This window comes from Pan paniscus, chromosome 23 (genome assembly GCF_029289425.2).
Source record: "Pan paniscus chromosome 23, NHGRI_mPanPan1-v2.0_pri, whole genome shotgun sequence".
NCBI classification, from domain to species: Eukaryota; Metazoa; Chordata; class Mammalia; order Primates; family Hominidae; genus Pan; species Pan paniscus.
This window is the reverse complement of record NC_085927.1, coordinates 28,685,937-28,709,010: the sequence shown is the minus strand read 5'-3', so window position 1 is coordinate 28,709,010 and position 23,074 is coordinate 28,685,937. Positions and strand designations below refer to the sequence as shown.

Genomic DNA, 23,074 nt, shown 5'->3' with positions numbered 1-23,074 from the left:
TCTTTTAGACTGGCCTTGGCACGCCCTCCCCTCCTGCTCACTCATTCACCTGGAACTTTGCACTCACAGGTTCTCTCCTGGCCATTATGTAGTCTCCTAAAGATGTATGGAAAGGCCACAAAAAGGCTAAATCGGAGAACCAGATTCTTCACCTGGTTTCTGCCCCAGCACCCTCAAGGAATACAGGGCACCCCATGAATAACAATGTTCACTGGATCCGTTGTTCTCAACTTTGGTTGGGTGGGAGGTGTAGTGAGTACTTGTGCATGTGTGTGTGAATGTGTGAGACATACATATACATGTATCCACGAATTCGTTTTTAAGACTAGGTGGTGCTGATAAAGCCACTAAGGGGAAAGTGTGTCTTACCCCAGCTTGAGAATCACAGGCTTAAATGCTTTGGCCAGGCATGCAGACTCCTTCACAAGCTGGTTTAGGTCTGCTTTGCCAACCTGATTTATCACTACTTCCCCTTCAGTGGCTCAGCTGGGCTGTTTCTTGTGCCCACCCCATTAATAATCTTGTAGATGTGTGCTTCCTTTATGTTTTCCTGGAATTCTCTTGTTCTGTTTCTGCATAGACAAGCCTTACCATCCTTCAAGGTGTAGCTCAGATGTTACCCCAGTGGGAGAATGTCTGTGGTCCCTCATTTTATAGATTGGCTTCTTCCAGTCCCCCATTCGTCCCTCTCTTATAGCATCAGAACCATTGGTAATTCTCACCATTCCTGGTGCCCAGGCTTGATTTTTCCATCCAGACCATGAGTTCCCAGAGGGCAGAGACCTTTCTCCTTCCTTAGTGGGACTTGGCCTAGGACATGAAAGGTGTGCTGTAATTCCTATAGGCTTAGTACTGAAGGAAAACCAATTCATTCCAACCAGGGTATTAGGTAGGGGATTAGGTGACATTTGAACTTGTGGTAGTTCTTTGAGGGGGGGTTCCAAAATAAGAAGCAGAGATGGTCTGGTCAGATTGTATTTGCCTGTAAAGAATGCTGTTTAGGCAGGGTGCGAAGGCTCACACCTGTAACCCAACACTTTGGGAGGCTGAGGTGGGTGGATCGCTTTAGGCCAGGAGTTTGAGATCAGCTTGGCCAACATAGTGAAACCCCGTTTCTAATAAAAATACAAAAATTGGCCAGGTGTGGTGCTGCACACCTATAATCCCAGCTACTCAGGAGGCTGAGGCACAAGAATTGCTTGAACCTGGGAGGAGGAGATTGCAGTGAGTCAAGATTGTGCCACTGCACTTTATCCTGGGCTGCAGAACAAGACTCTGTCTCAAAGGCAAAAAAAAAAAAAAAAAAAAGCCAGGTGCAGTGGCTCATGCCTTATAATCCCAACACTTTTGGAGGCCGAGGCAGGCAGGATCACTTAAGGTCAGGAGTTTCAGACCAGTCTGGCCGACATCGTGAAATCTCATCTCTACTAAAAATACAAAAATTAGCTGGGCGTGGTGGCGAGCACCTGTAATCCCAGCTGAGGCAGGAGAATCACTTGAATCCAGGAGGTAGAGGTTGCAGTGAGCTGAGATCATGCCAGTGCGCTCCAGCCTGGGCGACAGAGTGAGATTCTGTTTCAAAAAAAAGAAAAGAATGCTGTTTAGAGGGGGGCCCCTCCTGATCATCCCTGGAGCCCATTCTTCATCAGATTATGCGTGTCTCTGGTAGAGGTGTTTGCCTTTCCAAATGAGGGTTTGGATGGTGTTGGCCCGGTCAGGAGCCTCTGGGACAGTCCTTTGTCTGGGAGCCTTCTCTGGTGGGTCTTTGGGGTCAAAGCCCAGAGAAAGTGGATTCCCAGTGGGCTTCCCAGTGCTTGGGCTGCTGAAGTTCCCTGGTTGGTCAGCCTGGGGACGACCATGTGGTTATGAGTGGGAGCCTCCCCTTGTCTGACTCATAGAGTGAGACCTTATATCCAGCCTCTTGGAGGATTCCTGAAGAGAGAACCAGATGATTCTTGGTTTGCTTTCAAATGGAAGCAGAGTTTATTTGTTGTTCTCAAAGTGCCATTTGGCTTTGCTTTTGTGGTTGTTTGTAATAACTGTCCTGTTACACATGCTGAACATAGTGGTATCCATACTCATAGTTGCCACCTTGTTCATCTTTCCACGCTCTGAAGACTTGTTGAAGGCAAGGAGTAGGTTTTATTTCTCTTGACCACATGGCCTGGCACGGAGCAGGCATCAACTTTGCACTTGAGTATTGGCTTGAAGTTACATTGGTTGCTATATGTTTTCCCTAGACAGAAAAATAAAATCTCTCATAGAAGCCGAAAGTTACGAGTGGTGGCCTGCACCAGGGCCGAGCAGTGAAGGCATGACAATGAGGACCCGTGTGTGCAAGCCCCCTGAGGCTTGGTAGGGCCTAGGAGTGTTCTGGGTGGGCTGAGGAGGCCACTGCCCTGACAAGGCTCACCCTGCTTCTCCTTGACTCACGGTCCTATGATTGTCCTTGTATAGTGCTGTGTCACAGTCTGGAGGGTGAGCAGATTGATTTCTTTTTTTTTAATTTGAGATGGAGTCTCGCTTTGTTGCCCAGGCTGGAGTGCAATGGTGCCATCTGGGCTCACTGCAAGCTCCGCCTCCTGGGTTCATGCCATTCTCCTGCCTCAGCCTCCTGAGTAGCTGTGATTACAGGGGCCTGCTACCACACCCGGCTAATTTTTTTTGTATTTTTAGTAGAGACAGGGTTTCACCGTGCTAGCCAGGATGGTCTCGATCTCCTGACCTTGTGATCCGCCCTCCTCAGCCTCCCAAAGTGCTGGGATTACAGGCGTGAGTCACTGTGCCTGGCCAAGCAGGTTGATTTCTAATTGTTCTTAAAGTTGAGATTCTGAGCAAATTAAGTCATAAAAATGTACAAAGAATGTGTAATACATATTTTCTTACTTCCCTGAATTAATGACTGCTAAATCTTGTGATTTTTTTTCTAGTTTATTTTAAAAGAAATTTTAAAAAAATCATAGATATAGAGTCAAGTCCTCATTGACACTCTCCCTTCCCCCAACCTCCTCCCCTCTCAAAAAAGGAAACTCTTTGTGTTTGTGGGGGAAGTAGAGAGTTAGCTAATAACCACCCTTGCTCAAAAGCTGTGACCTTCCTTTGTATGAGGAGAGTTTCAGTAACCCCTCGGGAAGCCCTGGGCCATTCTCAGTCAAGTTGCTTTTGAACTAGACTTCAGGACTTCTGGAGTTACCTTATGGGGTTACTTCATTGCCCTGCGAAAAGCCTGCTAAAAAGGAGTATAAAAAATGTAAAACCAAAGGGACAAAAAAAGGGGAAAGATGTAACAGTAGATCAGTAATTTCTGCATGTTTTTGAAAAGAGGGAAATGACATGCTAGGTACAGCCTGGGCATTCAGTACCTTCCCACTCACTCCCTTCTGGGCTTGTCCGTGGGTTTCAGAGGCTGGAATGCTGGAGCAGTAGCACTCAGAACCACCTGGCAGCAGGCTTCTGTGTGTCATTTGCCCTATGACATGTGTCTTGGGAAATGTGGCAAGTGGAAGGGAGGTGGAACCTTTCTTCCTCAGGCCATAGTGTATGTTGGGGGGTGTGCATGGGCTTAGATTTTTGAGGTGACTTTTTGCAGTGGCTTCTGCCTTCCGCCACTGGCCAGCTGTCTCAGGGCTGCAGAGCAGCTGCAGTATTGGCAGCAGATTTTTGCTGTTTCCTAACCTATAGATGGCAGTAGTAGCTTCCTGACTCTTGACAATGACTGTGGGAATTAGATGGGGAGTTAGCCCACTTTACTTTTGCTCACACTATATAGCCTTGCCAGTTGTTTTGAAAGCACCTATTTTCTGTATTAAACCCTTCGTGTTAGAAATGCCTTAGCATGGTTTCTGTTTTCCCAGTGGAACCATCTTTGTGGTTTTTTTTTTTCCAAGGCAGAAGAATTTTTCTTAGTACAGAACAAAATGAAAAGTCTCCCATATCTACTTCTTTCTGCACAGACACAGCAACCATCCGATTTCTCAATCTTTTCCCCACGTTTCCCCCTTTTCTATTCCACAAAACCGCCATTGTCATCATGGCCTGTTATCAATGAGCTGTTGGGTACACCTCCCAGACGGGGTGGTGGCCGGGCAGAGGGGCTCCTCACTTCCCAGAAGGGGCGGCCGGGCAGAGGCGCCCCCCACCTCCCGGACGGGGCGGCTGGCCGGGCGGAGGCGCCCCCCACCTCCCTCCCAGACGGGGCGGCTGGCCGGGCAGGGGCTGACCCCCCACCTCCCTCCCGGACGGGGCGGCTGGCCGGGCGGGGGCTGACCCCCCCACCTCCCTCCCGGACGGGGCGGCTGGCCGGGCGGGGGCTGACCCCCCCACCTCCCTCCCGGACGGGGCGGCTGGCCGGGCGGAGACGCTCCTCACTTCCCAGAGGGGGCGGCTGCCGGGCGGAGGGGCTCCTCACTTCTCAGACGGGGCGGCCGGACGGAGATGCTCCTCACCTCCCAGATGGGGTCGCGGCCGGGCAGAGGTGCTCTTCACATCCCAGACGGGGCGGCAGGGCAGAGGCGCTCCCCATGTCTCAGACGATGGGCGGCCGGGCAGAGACACTCCTCACTTCCTAGATGGGATGGCGACAGGGAAGAGGCACTCCACACTTCCCAGACTGGGCAGCCGGTCAGAGGGGCTCCTCACATCCCAGATGATGGGCGGCCAGGCAGACACTCCTCACTTCCCAGACGGGGTGGCGGCCGGGCAGAGGCTGCAATCTCGGCACTTTGGGAGGCCAAGGCAGGCGGCTGGGAGGTGGAGGTTGTAGCGAGCCGAGATCACGCCACTGCACTCTGGCCTGGGCAACATTGAGCACTGAGTGAACGAGACTCCGTCTGCAATCCCGGCACCTCGGGAGGCCGAGGCTGGCGGATCACTCACGGTTAGGAGCTGGAGACCAGCCCGGCCAACACAGCAAAAACCCTGTCTCCACCAAAAAAAATACGAAAACCAGTCAGGCATGGCGGCGCGCGCCTGCAATCGCAGGCACTTGGCAGGCTGAGGCAGGAGAATCAGGCAGGGAGGTTGCAGTGAGCCGAGATGGCAGCAGTACAGTCCAGCTTCGGCTCGGCATCAGAGGGAGACCGTGGAAAGAGAGGGAGAGGGAGACCGTGGGGGGAGGGGGAGGGGGAGGGGGGAGAGGGAGAGGGGAACCATCTTTGATATAAACGAGAATTAACAAAAGATGTGTAAAATTTTTGAGGGAGAAAACTTTGCAGTTTTATTAAGAGACATTAAAGAAGACAAGTAAATAGTGGCGAATGTTCTTGCCTAGGAAGACCGAATCTTTTAAAAACTCATATTGTTCTGTGGATTCAGTGCATCTTTAAAGCTCCGTGAGTTTTATGTGAAATGTGATAAGTCGATTCTAAAATGTTGAGAAGAATTAAGTCGTAGTATTGAGAGGTCGTTGTGAAGAAGAGGAATGAGGAGGGAGCACTTGCCTTGCCCGTATCAAGATTTACTTCAAAATTGGCTCAGGGAAATCCAAATTGGCCAGTGAGACAGAAGCTGTCAGAAACAGACCTAAGAAGCTTGAATTCCAGAGGTGGAATTACATATCGCTGTGCAAAGGGCAGACTCTTCAAACACAGTGCTGTGACAGTCGGAGAAGGATGCAGTTGGATCCCTAACTCACAACATACAGGAAATTCAGTTTTGGATAAATTATAGGAGACTATCTTTAAGACCTTGATAGGGAAGTGTGCCTTTTTCTTTTTCTTTTTCTTTTTTTTTTTTTTTTTTGAGACAAGGTCTGGCTCTGTCACCCAGGCTGGAGTGCAGTGACACGTTCTTGGATCACTGCAACCTCCGCCTCCTGGGCTCAAGCCATCCTCCTACCTCAGTCTCCGGAGTAGCTAGGACTACAAGCGTGCACCACCATGCCCGGCTAATTTTTGCATTTTTTCATAGAATCGGTGTTTCGCCACGTTGCGCAGGCTGGTCTCTAACTCACGAGTTTAAGCAGTCTGCCTGCTTCGGCTTCCCAAAGTGCCTGGATTACAGGGGCATGAGCCACTGCGCCCAGCCACCTTTTTCTTTTCTTTCTTTTTTTTTTTTTTTTTTTTTTTTTTTTTGGAGCTGGAGTTTCACTCTGTCACCCAGGCTGGAGTGCAGTGGTGCGATCTCAGCTCACTGCAACCTTCACCTCCTGAGTTCAAGTGATTCTCCTGCCTCAGCCTCCCGAGTAGCTGGGATTACAGGCATCTGCCACCACGCTCGTCTAATTTTTGTATTTTTAGTAGAGACGGGGTTTTGCCATGTTGGCCGGGCTGGGCTCGAACCCCTGATCTCAGGAGATCTGCCTGCCTCGGCTTCCCAAAGTGCTGGGATTACAGGTGCATGAGCCACCACGCCTAGCCTCTGGCCACCTTTTTCTTAATCACATAAAATATTCACTCTAAAATAAAAATGACTGAATTTGCTAGATTAAAATTAAGATCTCTCGTTTATTGAAAGACACCAATAGGCCAGGTGCTTATGCCAGGAATCCCAGCACTTTGGGAGACCAAGGTGGGCAGATTGCCAGAGCCCAAGAGTTCCAGACCAGCCAGGGCAACGTGGTGAAATCCTGTCTCTATAAAAAAAAAAAAAAAAGAAATAATTAGCCAGATGTGGTACACACTTGTAGTCCCAGCTTCTCAGTAGGCTGAGGTGGGAAGAATCACCTGAGTCCCTGAGGTCAAGGCTGCAGTGAGCTGAGATTACACCACTGGACATCAGAGTGAGACCCTGTTTCAAAAAAAAAACCAAAAAACACCAGTAAAGACTGTGAAAAGACAAGCTAGAGTAGAGAGAAGATATTTGCAACACTTACAGCCTATAAAGGATAAGGATTCTAATTGAGTGTATATAAAGAACTCCTATAAAGCATTTCGTAGATGGTGATTAAACATAGAAAAAGACATTTAAATTTAACCTCGTTAGTATTCTAAGACTACATACAGTGAGATACCACTTTACAGATGCTTAGACTGGCAAAAATTAAAATGTTGGAGAAGATATGGATAGTGTGGAAATTTTATGTGCTTCTTTACACCCACTTTGGAATAGAGACATTATCTTGCAAAGCTGAACATTCTTATTTTCTGTGATCCAGGATTTCTGTTTAGGGAAACTCTGGAAAAATCCTTGCAGAATTGTTTGTACAGTTTTTCCAGAGTGGGTGTAAAGGAGCAGATAAAATTCCAAGCCATCCACATCCTCTCCAACTCTTGGTTTTGTCAGACATCTTAATTTTTGCCATTGATATATGTCTTGGAAACAACCCAAATGTCTGTGCTCACATGATGGAATGTTATACACCAGCAACAGTAAGTGAATGTTAGGTTTATGCAGCAACATGGATGAATCTTGAAAACAGAACGTCAGCTAAAAGCAAGTTGCTAAAAACGACATATGGCACAATATAGAGAAGCAAAACAGATCGTTATATTACTTATAGATACATACACATGTGGTAAACTAAAAGAAAAAAATAAGCACAGTGATACACAAAATTCTAGTTCCTGGTGGAGAAACAGAGGGATGTAAGACTGGGAGAAGCAAAATGATGCTTGAGTTCCTAAATGGGGTGTGGGGAGGTCGCTCACAACTATATTATTAGGCTTATGAATCTTACATGTGTGCTACATACATTCTTTGAAATGTTTCACATATTATACAGCTTTTTTTCTTTCCAAAGAAAAGCCAGTGGGAGAGTTAAACTGACCTGGTGTAGCAGAGCAGCTGCAACCATGGGCCTGCTTGAGTGAGAACAACAAGAAATAAGCAGTTTGCCCAGCAGCCTCCCAGAAAGGCTCAGCGCTTGAAGGCTCTGAGTGCCAAGGGTGGCAGGCATCAGGCATAGGCATGGGAGTGGGATAGGGATTGGTGGAATTCTCTTGGCACCCGCATTCCCTTCTTCACTTTCCATCACTGGGTGACTCTTTCTGCTACCATAAGATGTGGGGTTTCATTTCTTTTTTTTGAGACAGAGTCTTGCTCTGTTGCCCATTGGAGTACAGTGGTGAAACCACAGCTGAATGCAACCTCAAACCCCTGGACTCAAGCGATCCTCCCACCTCAGCCTCCTGAGTAGCTGAGACTACAGGCGTTTACCACCATGCCCAGCTAATTTTTAAATTTTTTGTAGAGACGAGGTCTCGCCCTGTTGCTGAGGCTGGTCTTGAACTCCGGGGCTCTAGCAATCCTGCCCCCAGCCTCCCAAAGTGCTGGGATTACAGGCATGAGCCACTGTGCCCCGCAGGAGTTGATTTTCTAGACCAACACTGTCCAGTGTAGTAGCCATGAGTCACATGTGGCTGTTTTGAAGGAAGATGTGCAGCAGGTGTAAAATGCACACCAAATAGGAAAGACCTAGTACAAAAAAAGAATGTAAAACATCCCATGAATACTTCTTTATATTGTTTCCATGTTGCAGTAATAGTATTTTGAATATATTGGGTTAGATAAAGTATTAAAATTAATTTCATGTTTATTTCTACTTGTTGAAATGTGGTTTGCATTGTGTTTCTATTAGACAGCACTTAAAGTCTGCAAAATAAGTGACACCAGGTACAACAGAGGGGAGTCGTGGAGGTTGAAAATAGAGGAATTAAGAGAAATTCTCTGTAGTGACAAGTAGGTAATAAGTAGGATGCTCAGGGCTGTCTTCTGCCCTGCTCTCCAGATGTCAGCAGCCAGGTGTTTTCCCAGACAGGAGATTGGAGGAGTCTTTTCTAGAGACACTGGCACTTCATACAAGAGGTAGAAAAGTGTCAACATAATGGAAGGTTTCCAACTGAAAGACTAGCTCTCCCACCATGGTCCCTGACAAGCGTCTAGCCCACTAGTGCTCACAGAGCCTCTGGCTAGCTGGGTCACCTTCCTCTTATGATGAAAGACAACCAGTGCTGACCAGATCTAGAAGAAAACATCCACTGTGGATATTCGCCAGAGTCTGAACAAAGCACACCAGACCAGAAGGGCCACAGCAAAGTGGCCTGAGGCAGCCAGCTCTGCTGTATGTCATATCGTGGTTAAATGTGGGGGCTTGAGCCAGGGACTGGGGCTGCTCCCCTGCTTTCACCACTTACTGGCTGTGATCCTTTGGGCAAATTGCATCCATAAAATGGAGAAAATAATAGTGCCTGTCACTTGGGGTTGTTGTGAGGATTAAATTACATGCTACATATAAAGGGATTAGACAAGAATGTAGCACACAGTAATCCCTCAATTAGCAGTTACTTTATTCATGTAATAAAACTTAAAAAAATGTATTCTGACATTGGTAAAATGGCAGTCCAGGAAGCTCCAGGTTCTCGTTCCACCATAGAAAACATTAATAAGCAACTAGGGACTAGATGGAATAACTTTATAGAAGCTCTGGAAAACAGTCAGAGGTTTCTTAGCCCAGCTAAGAAAATGCCTAATCAAGAAAAAGCCACATTCAAAATACAGATTGAGTATCCCTTAACTGAAATGTTTGGGACCAGAAGTGTTTTGGATTTTGGATTTTTTTCTGATTTTGGAATATTTACATTATACTTACCAGTTGAACACCCCCAATACGAAATGCTCCAGTGAGCATTTCCTTTGAGTACAACGTTGGCACTCAAGAGTTTTGGATTTTGGGCTGGGCTCATATCTGTCATCTCAGTGCTTTGGGAGTTCAAGGTGGGAGGATTACTTGATGCCAGGATTATAAGAGAATACTGTTAAGAATTGTACATTAACAAATTGCTTAACCTAAATGAAGCGGACACATTCCTAGAAACATACAGCCTGCCAAGACTGAATCATGAGGAAATAGAAAATCTGAATAGGACTATAATTAATAAGGAGATTGAATCAGTAATCAAAAACCTCTCAACAAAGAAAAGTCCTGAACCACATGGCTTCACTGATGAATTCTCCAAACATTTAAAGAAGAATTAACATCAGTCCTTCTCAAGTGAATTCATTCTGTGACTCTAACATGCCCTGATACCAAAGCCAGACAATAATACTACTAGAAAATTACAGACCAATATCCTTTGTGAATATTGATACAAAATCCTCAACAAAATACTAGCAAAACCAAGTTAACCAAGTTTAGCAGTCTATCAAAAGGCTGGGACCAAATGTAATGCAAGGATGTCTCAGCAAACTAAAATCAGTCAGTGGTCAAAGACTGAAAGCTTTTCCTCTAAGATCAGAGACAAGACAAGGATGTCTGCTTTCACCACTTTTTCACCATAGTATTGAAGTTAATTGCCCACAGTCATTAATCAAGAAGAGAAAGCCATCAAAATTGGAAAGGGAGAAGTAAAGTTATCCCTGTTTGTATGTGTGACGACATGATTTTATATATAAAAACCTTAAAGATTTCACAGAAACATGGTTAGAACTAATAAATGAATTCAGCAAAATTGCAGGACACAAAGTCAAAACACAAAATCAGTTGTATTTATATTTATGTACACTAACTCAGCTATCTGAAGAGGAAATTAAGAAAATAATTCCATTTACAGTAATAGTACAAAGAATAAAATACAGATATTCCTCAACTTATAACAGATTTATGTCTTAAACCTATTGTAAAGTCGAAAAATTTTTTAGTCAAACTATCATAAGTTGGGGGTCTGTCTGTACTAAAGAATATTCTTAAGTACACATGAAAGACTGAAAACACTGACAACTACAAAGTGTTAAAAGAAATTAAAGAAGACACTGGGCGTGGTAGCTCACACCTGTAATCCCAGCATTTTGGGAGGCCAAGGCGGGTGGATCACTTGAGGTCAGGAGTTCAGGACCAGCCTGGCCAACATGGCAAAACCTTGTCTTGGCTAAAAATACAAAACTTAGCTGGGTGTGGTGAGGTGCACCTGTAGTCCCAGCTACTCAGGAGGCTGAGGCAGGAGAATTGCTTGAACCCAGAAGGTGAAGATTGCAGTAAGCTGAGATCGCACCACTGCACTCCAGCCTGGGTGACAGAGTGAGACACTGTCTCAAAAAAAAAAAAAAAAAAAAAAAGACAAAAATAAATTGAGAGATGTTCCATGCTCGTGGACTGTAAAATGTAAGATGTGACTATTACCTAAAGCAATCTATAGATTCAATCCCTATTAAAATGCCAACAAGTTTTCTTTGCTGAAGTAGAAAAATTTATCCTAATGTTCATAGAATCTCAGCAGACTCCAAAGAACCAGAACAGTCTTGAAAAAGAAGAAGAAATATGAAATCCTCATAATTCCTGACTTTAAACCTTACTACAAAGCTGCAGTAATCCAAACATTGTAGTATTGGTATAAAGACAGACATATAGACCAATGGAATAGAATACAGAGCCTTAGCAATAAGTCCTTGCATACAATGGTCAAATTATTTTCCACAAGGATGCCATTACCATTCAGTGAGGGAAAAAGTGTCTTTTCAGAATGAATGGTGCTAGGAAAACTGGACATAAAAATCAAAAGAATAAAGTTAGACCCTTAGCTAATGATATACAAAACTTAACCCAAAATGGATCAGGCTTAAACTTAAGACCTTAAACTATAAAATTCTTAGAAAAACATAATAAAGTCTTCGTGACACTGGATTTGGCAATGATTTCTTACATAAGACACTTAAATCACAGGCAACAAAAGAAACAATAGATAAATTAAGCTACGTCAAAATTTAAAACTTCTATTAATTAAAAGAAGCACTCAACCGAGTGAAAAGGCAGCCTACAGAATGGAAAACATTTGAAACTCATATCTGGTAAGGGTTAATATTTAAAATATAAAAAGAACTCCCATAGCTCAATAATAATAAATATCCTGATTAAAAAATGTGCAAAGGACTGGGTGCGGCGGCTCACGCCTGTAATCACAGCACTTTGGGAGGCCGGCGGATCACAAGGTCAGGAGATCGAGACCATCCTGGCTAACACGGTGAAACCCCGTCTCTACTGAAAAACACAAAAAATTAGCCAGGTGTGGTGGCGGGCACCTTAGTTCCAGCTACTCGGGAGGCTGAGGCAGGAGAATGGCATGAACCCTGGAGGTGGAGCTTGCAGTGAGCCGAGATCACCCCACTGCACTCCAGACTGGGAGAGAGAGCGAGACTCCATCTCAAAAAAAAAAAAAAAAAAAAAAAAAAAAATGTGCAGAGGACTTGAGTAGACATTTCTCCAAAGAAGATAAACAAATGACTGATAAGCACATTAATGATTAGAGAAATGCAAATCAAAACAGCAGTGAAATAGCTCACAGCCATTAGATGTTTGCTGTTGAACAGGAAATGACAAGTGTTGACGAGGATTTAGAAAAAGTGGAATCCCTCTGCGGTGTTGTTAGGAATGGGAACTGGTGCAGCTACTAAAACAGTATGACAGTGCCACCCAAATTAAAAGTAGAATTACCTGCCGGGCGCGGTGGCTCACGCCTGTAATCCCAGCACTTTGGGAGGCCGAGGCGGGCGGATCACTTGAGGTCAGGAGTTCTAGAGAGCCTGGCCAACATGGTGAAACCCCATCTCTACCAAAAATATTAAAAAAATTAGCCGAGTATGGTGATGCATGCCTGTAATCCCAGCTGCTCGTAAGGCTGAGGCAGGAGAATCACTTGAACCCAGGAGGCGAAAGCTGCAGTGAGCTGAGATCATGCCACTGCACTCCAGTCTGGGTGACAGGACGAGACTCCTTCCCCCACAAAAAATAAAGTGAACTTTAAAAAATAAATAAATAAAAATAAAAATACAAAAATTAGCCTGGCGTCATGGCGCACGCCTGTTAATTTCAGCTACTGGGGAGACTGAGGCAGGAGAGTTGCTTGAGCCTGGGAGACGGAGGTTGCAGTGAGCTGAGATCATGCCACTGCACTCCAGCTTGGGCGACAGAGCAAGACTGTCTCAAAAAATAAAATAAAAGTAGAATTATCATACGACTTAGCAGTTCGACTCCAAAGAATTGGAAGCAGAGACTTGAAGAGAGATTTGTACACCCAAGTTCATAGCAGCATTACTCATAGTAGCCAAAAGGTGGAAGCAACCCAAGTGTCCATCACAGATGAATGGATCAACAACAAGGTAGTCTATCCATCCAGTGGAATATGGTTTACCTTAAAAAGGAAGGAATTCTGACACATGCTACAGCATGGATGGACTTTGAGGATATTATGCTCAGTGAAATAAGCCTGTCACGAAATAACAAATACTGTATGTTTCCATTTAGATGTGCTATCAAGATACTCAAAATGCATAGATACAGGAAGTAGAATTGTGGTTGCCAGGGGCTGGGAGGAGAGAAAAATTGGGAGGTAATGTTTAATGGATACGGAGTTTGTTTGGTAAGATGAAAAGTTCTGGAGATGGATGGTGGTGATGGTTGTTATGGAACTAATGTGAAGGTACTTAATAATGCCACTTAACTGTACACTCTTTTTTTTTTTTTTTTGAGACAGAGTCTTGCTCTGTGGCCCAGGCTGGAGTGCAGTGGCACGATCTCGGCTCACTGCAAGCTCTGCCTCCCAGGTTCACGCCATTGTCCTGCCTCAGCCTCCCAAGTAGCTGGGACTACAGGCGTCCACCACCACGCCCGGCTAATTTTCACCATGCCCGGCTAATTTTCACCATGCCCGACTAATTTTTTGTATTTTTAGTAGAGATGGGGTTTCACTGTGTTAGCCAGGATGGTCTCGATCTCCTGACCTTGTGATCTGCCTGCCTCAGCCTCCCAAAGTGCTGGGATTACAGGCGTGAGCCACTGCACCCAGCCCTACTGTACACTCTTAAGTGGTTAAAAATGAGTTCAGAAAATCCAATATCTGATTAATACAAATTCCTTAAAAGAAAATAGAGGAGATGGGGGAGGAGGGAATTAGCAAAGAAGTTATATAAGAAAATTTCCCAGAAATGAAAGATTGTATCCTTGGATTGGAAGGGACTGGCACAATAATTTTAAAAAGGCCTGTATAAATTACCTCCTTGTGCAGCTGCAGCACGTTGGTAATGCAGAGGACATCAACCCCTGTAGCGGGAAACCTGGGTCACAATAAAAGGATCAGGAATCAGAGCAGTAGACGCCTCAGCGGCAGCTCCGATGTAAAAAAAAGTGGGGCGGGGCATCCCAGATCTGCAGAGGAACTGATTTTGATTGTCTACTTCAAATTTTTAGTTTTATCTTTATTCAAGGTACTTATGCATACAATTTGAATATTCAAATGATTCTGTAAGTCTTTTTTTTTAAATAGCAAACCCTATGAACCCCTCTAATTTTCAAGGCAAACATTGTTTTAGCTGTTTCATTTGGTATTTATCTGTGTGTCTTTAAATTCCGTGGTTTTAGGCATTCTCTGCTGATACTTCCCTAAGCCTGGTGGGTGAGTCTGGGCCCTGTGCTCTGTGAGGTCTTGCCTGCTTTCAGTGCTGCTCCTAGCTGGGCCATGCAGGAGCACTCCGTTTCCTTTTTGTTGGCACAACATTTTGTTTTCACTTTTTTTTTTTTTTCATCTTGCTCTGTGGCCCAGGCTGGAGTGGAGTGGCACGATCTCGGCTCACTGCAACCTCCTAGGCTCAATCGATTCTTCTGCCTCAGCCTCCTGAGTAGCCGGGATTACAGGTGCATGCCACCACACCCAGCTAATTTTTGTATTTTTTAGTAGAGACAGGGTTTCACCATGTTGGCCAGGCTAGTCTCGAACTCTTGACCTTAAGCGATCGCCTGCCTCGGCCTCCCAAAGTTCTGGGATTACAGGCGTGAGCCACCGTGCCGAGCCATGTTTAATTTTTTAAGAAATTGCCAAGCCGTTTTCCAATTTGGTGTGAATCCTGTAGATTCATATATATCTTTTCTTTTTAAGTACCTAGAAGTCTCTCTTTCCTGATGTGCCCTCAGTTACAGATCTCTGTCAGTCAGAGTTCTTTGGCCCCTCCTTTCCCGGACGCCCCTGGTGGTCCTCACCTGTCAGTGCTGCTGGGCCAGCTTCCCCGTTCACCATCAGTGTGGGAGAATCAGTCACTCTCACCTGTGTCTCCTTGCGTTGGAACCTCTGGTGTTTGGTTTTTATATCTTTCCTGTTTTGTTTTATTCCTTCATTTTAGTGGAGTATTGCCCCACTTATGTGGAAAAGGAACATGGGAGACAAAGGTTTGTGTTTCCTTGTTTGCATGTCTGAAGTGTCCTTATTTTACCTTTGCACATAAGTTTGGCTGGTTTTAGAATCATAAGCTAGAAATAATTTTTTCCCATAATTTTGAAGGTTAAGCTTACTCCATTTTTACTCCAACACCAGTGTTGCTGGTGACATAATTTTTGATTCTTTGAACATAACTTGTTTTCTTCCTGGAAATTTTGCGTATCTTTTGAACCATTGCACTGCCTCCTCAGTGGGTCTTTTCATCTTAGACTCATGCCTTACAGCTTAGGGAAAGGGGTCACTTTCCTGTTCTCTGTTCTATTCTGTTTTCTTCCCTGTTCCCTTTTTCTGGAACTCTTTATTATTGGGAATTGGAGCTCTTGGATTGATTCCCAGTTTTCGTTTTCTCCTCTGCAGTTTTCCATCTCTTTGATTATTTTACTTCTAGTAGGTTTCTATAACTTCTGCCAAATCTTTTATGAGTTTTCATGTTTGCTGTCATGTATTCAGTTTTTTTGTGTGTGTGTGTGACAGGTCTCACTGTCACTCAGGCTGGAGTGCACTAGTGTGGTCATAGCTCGTTGTAGCCTCAAACAGCTAGGCTCAAACAGTCCTCTTGTGTCATCCTCCTGAGTAGCTGGGACTATAGGCATGTGCCACTATGCCCAGCTAATTATTTTTATTTTTATTTTTCATAGAGACAGAGTCTTGCTGTGTTGCCCAGGCTGGTCTCCAACTCCTGGCCTCAAGCAATCCTCCTGCCTCAGCCTCCCAAAGTGTTGGGATTACAGGTGTGAGCCACTGCACCTGGCCTCCTGTTCATTTGTACAAGATCATTTTCAGAGGCAAGTAATGATGGATAGTGTTGTCTGCATTTTCCTTTTTTTTTTAAAAAAATTTTTATTTATTTATTTTTTAGACAGAGTCTTGTTCTGTTGCCAGGCTGGAATGCAGTGGTGCGATCTTCGCTCACTGCAACCTCTGCCTCCCGGGTTCAAGCGATTCTCCTGCTTCAGCCTCCCGAGTAGTTGGGACTACAGGTGTGTGCCACCACGCCCAGCTAATTTTTTGCATTTTTAGTAGAGACGGGGTTTCACCATGTTGGCCAGGATGGTCTTGATCTCTTTACCTTGTGATCTGCCCACCTCGGGCCTCCCAAAGTGCTGGGATTACAGGCGTGAGGCACCGTGCCCGGTCCATGCTCCTTCTTAATAGCACCCTTTTCTTGTTTCATGGGTACAGTAGAACCTCTCACTTTGAGGATGTTAATGGCCTGTTTTTGGTTTTAACTTTTTGTCTCTGTACTTGTTTCTTCTGTGCTATTTTCCTCTGCGGTTTGGGTCTCTGCCTCAGAGGTTTGGTGGTCCTTCCCTATCTGCTGTATGTGGCTGAGGGACTTGAAGTTCTGTGCACGTGGGCTTCCCTGGAGGGTGAACCAGCTGGATATGTTTCGTTGGGAATCTCCTCCTGTTGGGGACTTTCTTCTTGACCTGGTCAGATTTTTTCCATAAAGGACCATTTCCTATCTGCCTGGAGCCTGGGGTTCTGAGAGCTTAGTGGAAGAAAAATGGCAATGGGGAATCTGTCCTCTCTTCCCTGAGTAAAGAACCCTGATTTTCAGCTGAACTGGTGTCCCCTAACCCAGACACCACCTGTTTTATCTTCTTACCAGTTAACTCTTGATTTGTTTACTGCTTGAGTTGTGGGAGGAATCTGGGTGTGTCCACCTGCCTTGTCTCTGCCCCCACCTTTTAATATGAATAATTTCAGATCTATAGAAAACTCATAATAATAGTGCAATAAACACTCCTGCAGCCTTTACCCGGGTTCACCAGCTGATAGTGTCCTGCCACACCTTTACCCGGGTTCACCTGCCGCAGTTGCTCTTTGTGTTTTTCTTCTGAACCCTTTGAGAGGTTACAGATATTATGATATTCTACCCCTAAATACTATGATCAAAAAATAAGAACAATCCTCTACAGAAGCCTTTTCACATGCAAGAAATTTACTGTAGTACTATTCTGTGTGATCCATATTCAGATTCTTTTCATTATCCCCAGAACATCCTTTACAGGTTTCTTTCCCCTTTTAATTCAAGATTTATTCAAGGATTAACCTAAGTATGTTATTGCCGTATTGCTTTGTTCTTTAATCTAGAAATATTCTCAGCCCTCTTTTGCAGGGGGCTTTGGGCGTCTTTCATGACATTGCCATATTTGAAGAGTCCAGGTCAGTTCTGTAGAATGGCGTTCAATTTGGACTTGTCTCTTTCTTCAGGATTAGCTTCAGGTGAGACTTTTTTTTTTTAGGTAGCAATACTATGTAAGTCATAAATTATCAAATCACAAGGCCCAAGGTCATTTTGTCTCATTATTGGTGATGTTAAGTTTGATCACTATTGTGAATATTTCTTTCCCTTTTTGTGACGAAAAGTAATTTGTGAATAAATAGTCTGTGGAGTGGTATTCTAGGTATTCTCCCTGATTCTGTTTCCTTGTTGAACTTGCTCTCCAGTGTGTTCCTGTGCTGGGGAAGCAGCAGCGTGGCACTCCAGTGGTGCTGGAGGCAGGAGGGGCACATGTGCTCCGAGCTGCACAGGTCATGGAGCCCAGAGTCGGAGCAGATGTGGCTCTGGGTGCTACAGTGACCCCTGCACCAGGTCCCCAGCTGGGCTGTGAGGCAGGGCTGCTCGGGCCCCATGGCCCTGGTGGAGGTGGAAGAGGCCCCCCAGCTTACCAAAGGCTGGCCCTCCGCGGGAAGAGGGACATTCTCTACTGTCAGAGGCAGGCCTGAGAGGTCTGTAAGAGTTCTGTCCTGTGCTATGCGCATTCCCCAGCCTGGCCCCCAGACTCTCCCCCAGGACACTGTCTGACATCAGCATCATCTTGACAGCCAAGCCCTTCCCCTTCTTGCTGGCAAAGGCCTGTGTCTGTGCTGGCAGGTTTCCATGGTGGGCCCAGAATGGGCATTGAATAAACGTGAGGGTGAGGGGATGAATGTGAGCATTTGGATATGGAGATGCATGATGGAAAAATGAAAGGGCTCACAATTGCCACCTAAACCCAGAGAAGCCTGCTCAACAGAGTGGTGTCCTTTATCACCATTTGGCTTTCTGGTTATGTTTCTGAAATATTTCACCTGGTCTCCCACCCCAGGGGGCAGATGACTTCACTCAGTCAACATGTAACAACCTGGTCTTTGGTGCCCATGTGACCTGGCAGCACTGTCCCTCTGTTATCTCTTCTTTCTCTTCCCTTTCCTCTGCCCTCAATTCATCTTGTCTTTCTGTGAGCAATTTTACCAGGTACTGTGCTTGGCTTGGGGAAGAGGCCAGGATACAAAGTGGAGCCACAGGTCTTGCCCATTTGAGCAGAGGGAGATGTTGAATTTAAGTTCAGTGACATTCTCCAGCCACACTCAGGCCTGGCCTCAGGTTTGTGCCAGATATGTCTGCCTTTGCCCTTTGCCAAAGCTGCTCCATCTGCCAGAAAGCCCCTCTGTTCTTTCTCAGCTTCCAGTCTCAGGCCCAGAAGCTCAGGTGGCTCTTCCCTTCTCCACCAAGTGCTGATGCCCCATCCCAGTGGCTGCATCCCTGCATCAGAGCTACCAGCGAGTCTGTGGGTCGAGTCTCCTACCCAGAGTGTCGGGTGCTGCAGGTAGCATGGCTTAGGACATGGGACCAGTCCTAAAGAGCTGATGGTCCCCAAGTACTGCATGTTTACAGCATCAGGCCTGTCGTGGTGCCAGTTACTGTCCCACACTGAGGTCCTTAGGTTGTATTTTGGGGTGGTAAAGTACCCCAAAGACACCTCTACCAAAAAACACAAGCCTTGAAGATGCTTCTCCCTTTGAGGTCTTCACTTTGTGTTGAAAGTGTCTCGGACACAGGTAGCATATTTTATATTTTAGTGATTCCCAGTCGAATAGCAACCCATCCCCATCACATGCCTGACAGGAGCTATGGAACTATGCTTATTGAGTACTGAGTGAGTATCCAGAGTCTCAGAAATGAGACTACATACGGATTTGTGTACAAAGTGTTTAAGGCAGCCTTTTCTAGAATAATGAAAAAAATGCAAACAGCCTAACCTCAAACCATAGAGATTATGGGGACGAAAGAAATCCATTCGTGGAATACTATGCAGCCATCAAAAGTCATGTTCCTAAGCCCATTTAAAAATATAGAAAGCTGTTTATAGTCTTAAGCTTACAAAGCAAGTCGTGAAATGGAGTGTCTGATGTGATCCCAGTATTCTTAAAGATTTGTGTAGAAAAGAGACTTGGTGAGGGGGCAGATGCTCACATAGTTAAACATGGCCTTTGTTGTTTATTGTCTTTTCAAACTTTTGTATTTTTCAAGCATTTCACATTGAATGTTTGTTACTTTATCATGAGCAAAAAAGCATGTGGATTTTTTATTAAATAAAAACCATTGCAAAGTCTATGACAGTAGCAGAACCAACCTGCTGGAGAGGGGCTCGTCAGGTGGCGCTGACTGCCGCTTCAGGTTCAGGGAAGGAGGCTTTGCAGGAGGCCTCCTAACCCTCCCTGTGACCTCCCTTGGGGAGCCGAGGCCCCACTCAGCCATCTGCAGCCAGAGTGCACTTGCTGGCAGGCGTCTGTCTGTGTGCAGCCTTGCAGACCAAGTTTGTTTCCCATCTGACCTGACCTTGTACCCGATGCCCTTCATGACACATCAGGGTACACCTGTACAGAGTGGGAGGTGGGCGGGCCCATGACGGCCCTCTCCCCTGCACCATGGCCTTGGGTAAGTCACTCCCCTTCTCTGAGTCTGCCCCTCACCTTGTGAGATGGGAGGAGTGTGGTTCTCCTTTTTCACAAGGGGGTTGGAGGACAAAAGAGAGTGTGTGGGTGGAAGCACTGGTGTGCAAATTACTATTAGATCATGCTGTATAAAACTATAGTTATTTCCTCATCTTCAGCTGCCTGTTGACACCTTCTAGCCATGCACTGAGACCTGCTGCACACCAGGGCCTGTGCCAAGCACCAAAGAGCCAGACAGGAACATACTGAGGTCCTGGCCTGGAGGCCTTCACAGCAATGGGGGACCAGCAGGCATGGGGACAGACAGGCAGCTCAGGCCCCAGGACAAGGGCTGCAGAGGAAGGTTGCACACGTGGGTCTCCTTCATACTGGGAGAGAAGGCCCTCAAGGAAGGGGTAGGGGCAGCCTGGGCTCTGGAGAGAACTCTTTAATGGGCCATCCCCATGGGGCTGGAACTGCTGAGGGATTTTAATTTATGCAGGACCCTTTGCTGTGCTAGCAATGACCTGTTAGAAAATGCAATGAAGAGGGCCTCCATTTCACAATAGTAACTTAAAAAACAAAAACTGCCAAGGCATAATTTTAATAAGAAGCACACGGGACCCATTTGATGCGAGCGGCAGTGTTTCATAGGGCTCTAAAGAAAGCCTGCATTGCCGGACTCTGTGCTACAGGCCCCCCCTCCGGCCTTGCAGCCCTGAGTGGTCTGAACCATGCTGGCCAGGGAGGCTGCGACTGCACAGGCAGGACTCACAGCACACATCTCCTTTTGCTTTCAGAAGTGACCGGGGAGGTGCGTCCTCACCATGGGAAGGAGGCTGTGGATCCGCGGCAGGGGCGGGCCAGAGGAGGCGACCCTTCGCACTTCCACGCGGTGAACGTGGCGCAGCCCGTTCGCTTCAGCAGTAAGTTGCAGACCTGCCCTGACTGGGACACTGGGGAGTGCAAGCCTGACATGACCCCTGCCTTTCCAGCACTACTGTGCTGCGTGAGGGGTTTCTCAAAGCAGCCCTTGGAGGCCAGTGAGGGGAATGAATGAGGCTGCATGATGACCCACCCGCAGTCACCCAGTGCTGGAGTGGTGGTATGTGACTCAAGGCCCTAGGAAGTCAACCGGCTCTGAGGCCAGGCTGCTTGTTCTCACAAAGTGACTGCTTTTCAGGGCCAGAAGGCACTGGCCCTTGGAAATTCCAAAGTTGTATTATTCCCTTTTATAAATGAGGAAACCAGTTCTGAGTTTAGATACAGCGATAGAATGGGAAGGCTCGACTCCTTATTTATTTATTTATTTATTTATTTAGAGACGGAGTCTCACGCTTGTCACCCAGGCTGGGGTGCAGTGGCATAATCTCAGCTTACTGAAACCTCTGCCTTCCAGGTTAAGTGATTCTCCTGTCTCAGCCTCCCAAGTAGCTGGGATTACAGGCACGTGCCATCACGCCCGGCTAATTTTTGTATTTTTAGTAGAGACCGGGTTTCACCACGTTGACCAGGCTGGTCTTGAACTCCTGACCTGAGGTGATCCACCCACCTCAGCCTCCCAAAGTGCTAGGATTACAGGCATGAGCCACTGTGTCCAGCCATTTTAAGAAAAATTTTTAAGGTGATTAGTTATTTAATAAATTACCTATGACATTGAAATTTTAAAGGGGCATGAGATCATCAAGGAAGGTTGAGGGGAGGAAAAGCCACAACTGAAATGGCCCTGAGCAGACCCTCTCAGGCGCGAGGTACCCAAGTACGCTGAGCAGCGGCTGTGGACCAGGCAGGACTGATACTGGATGGGCCTGCTGCCCTGCCTTGGGCCTGTCTGCTTGTGTTACTCCTCAGCCCCCAGACTTTCAGCACTGGGGAGCACCTCAGAGGTGACCAGGTCTGCTTCTGGCAGAACCCCCACCAACCCTGGGTGGCCAGAGTGGGGCCAGGTGTTTCCAGGTGGTCACGCATGTCAGTGCGGCTGAAGCAGGGCTGGACATGTCCTGGTGATGCACTTTGTCTCCGGCCTGTGCCCACAGCCCGAAGGGGTCCCCACAGTGCAAGTGTGGTGCACAGGCTTGGTGTGTGAAGACACTGAGGCTGAGAGGCCACCTGTAGGGAAGGGGCAGTTCACAGTGCAGCCCCAGGGGGTCCTGATGCTCAGCTCCATGTTCTTCCTTCCCCTTGCCTGTCTGTTCAGTTTTGAACAGGCAGCACTTCTGCCTGGGTAGTAAGCAACTCCACCAAGTTCAGAACATAAAGAAGATGAGTCCGTGCACAGGAGTGCTTCCTCCGTCCATGCCCCAGCCAGCTGGCTCCCATCCTGGGATGTCTCCTTCCCTCCATGCCTCAGCCAGCTTCCCTCCCTACAGGGCTTCCTCTCACCTTGCCTGAGATAGGGGCCTGGCCTCTGCCTGCCTCAGTGTCCTCACCTCTTCATGGAGACGGTGCAGAGCCACCTGCGGGGCATGTGGTCAGGCTGCATGCATTGGTGTGGCACCCAGGAAACACGCAATGAATGTGCAACACACCTTCTCGAGAGCTGATGCCTTGACATTTTTTATTGTTGTTTTGGTTTTTTTTGTTTGTTTGTTTTTTTTCAGACAGGGTCTCACTCTGTCACCCAGGCTGGAGTGCAGTGGCGCACTTTCGGCTCACTGCAGGCAATCTCTGCCTTTTTGAGCTCAAGTGATCCTCCAACCTCAGCCTCCCAGGTAGCTGGGACTACAGGTGTGCCCCACCACACCTGGCTAATTTTTTGTATTTTCGGTAGATAGGGGGTTTCGCCATGTTGCCCAGGCTGGTCTCAAGCTCCTGAGCTCAAGCAATCTGCCCACCTCGGCCTCCCAAAGTGCTGGAATTACAGGCGTGAGCCACTGTTGCCAGCCCTCTGATTCCTTGTCTGCACCTAAAGAGCTTCCTTGCACACTCAGGTGTACCCTTCACGGTGAGCAGATGGTGCTGTCCAGCTGTGGCCATGCCTAGGGGCTAGGGGTGCCCCTCTTTTTCTGTAATCTCTATGCCTTTATGAAGAAGTCACACACACACATGCTTACATAATAAATACATGGGGATACGTCTCTAGAAGTTTTACTAGTGCCACAAGACATAGATGCACTTTAAAAATGGCATTTTTAATTTTACAACTGGCTTTGCTAAAAATTGTCACTCTTCTCCAGTGTACTAATATGAGGTACCCAACATTTGAAGGTTAAAGATTCTATAAAACAGGTCACTGG

General features: G+C 46.5%; 1 protein-coding gene across 2 annotated transcripts in view; it reads left to right on the top strand.

Moving 5' to 3' along the window:
- DGCR2 (DiGeorge syndrome critical region gene 2) overlaps positions 1-23,074 on the top strand; it is an 86,340-nt gene that overhangs the window by 33,750 nt on the left and 29,516 nt on the right. For both annotated transcript variants that reach the window (XM_003814037.5, XM_003814038.5), the window contains one exon: positions 20,639-20,764. In XM_003814037.5, the coding sequence (XP_003814085.3) occupies positions 20,639-20,764 (126 nt within the window). The remainder of the gene's footprint in view (positions 1-20,638; positions 20,765-23,074) is intronic.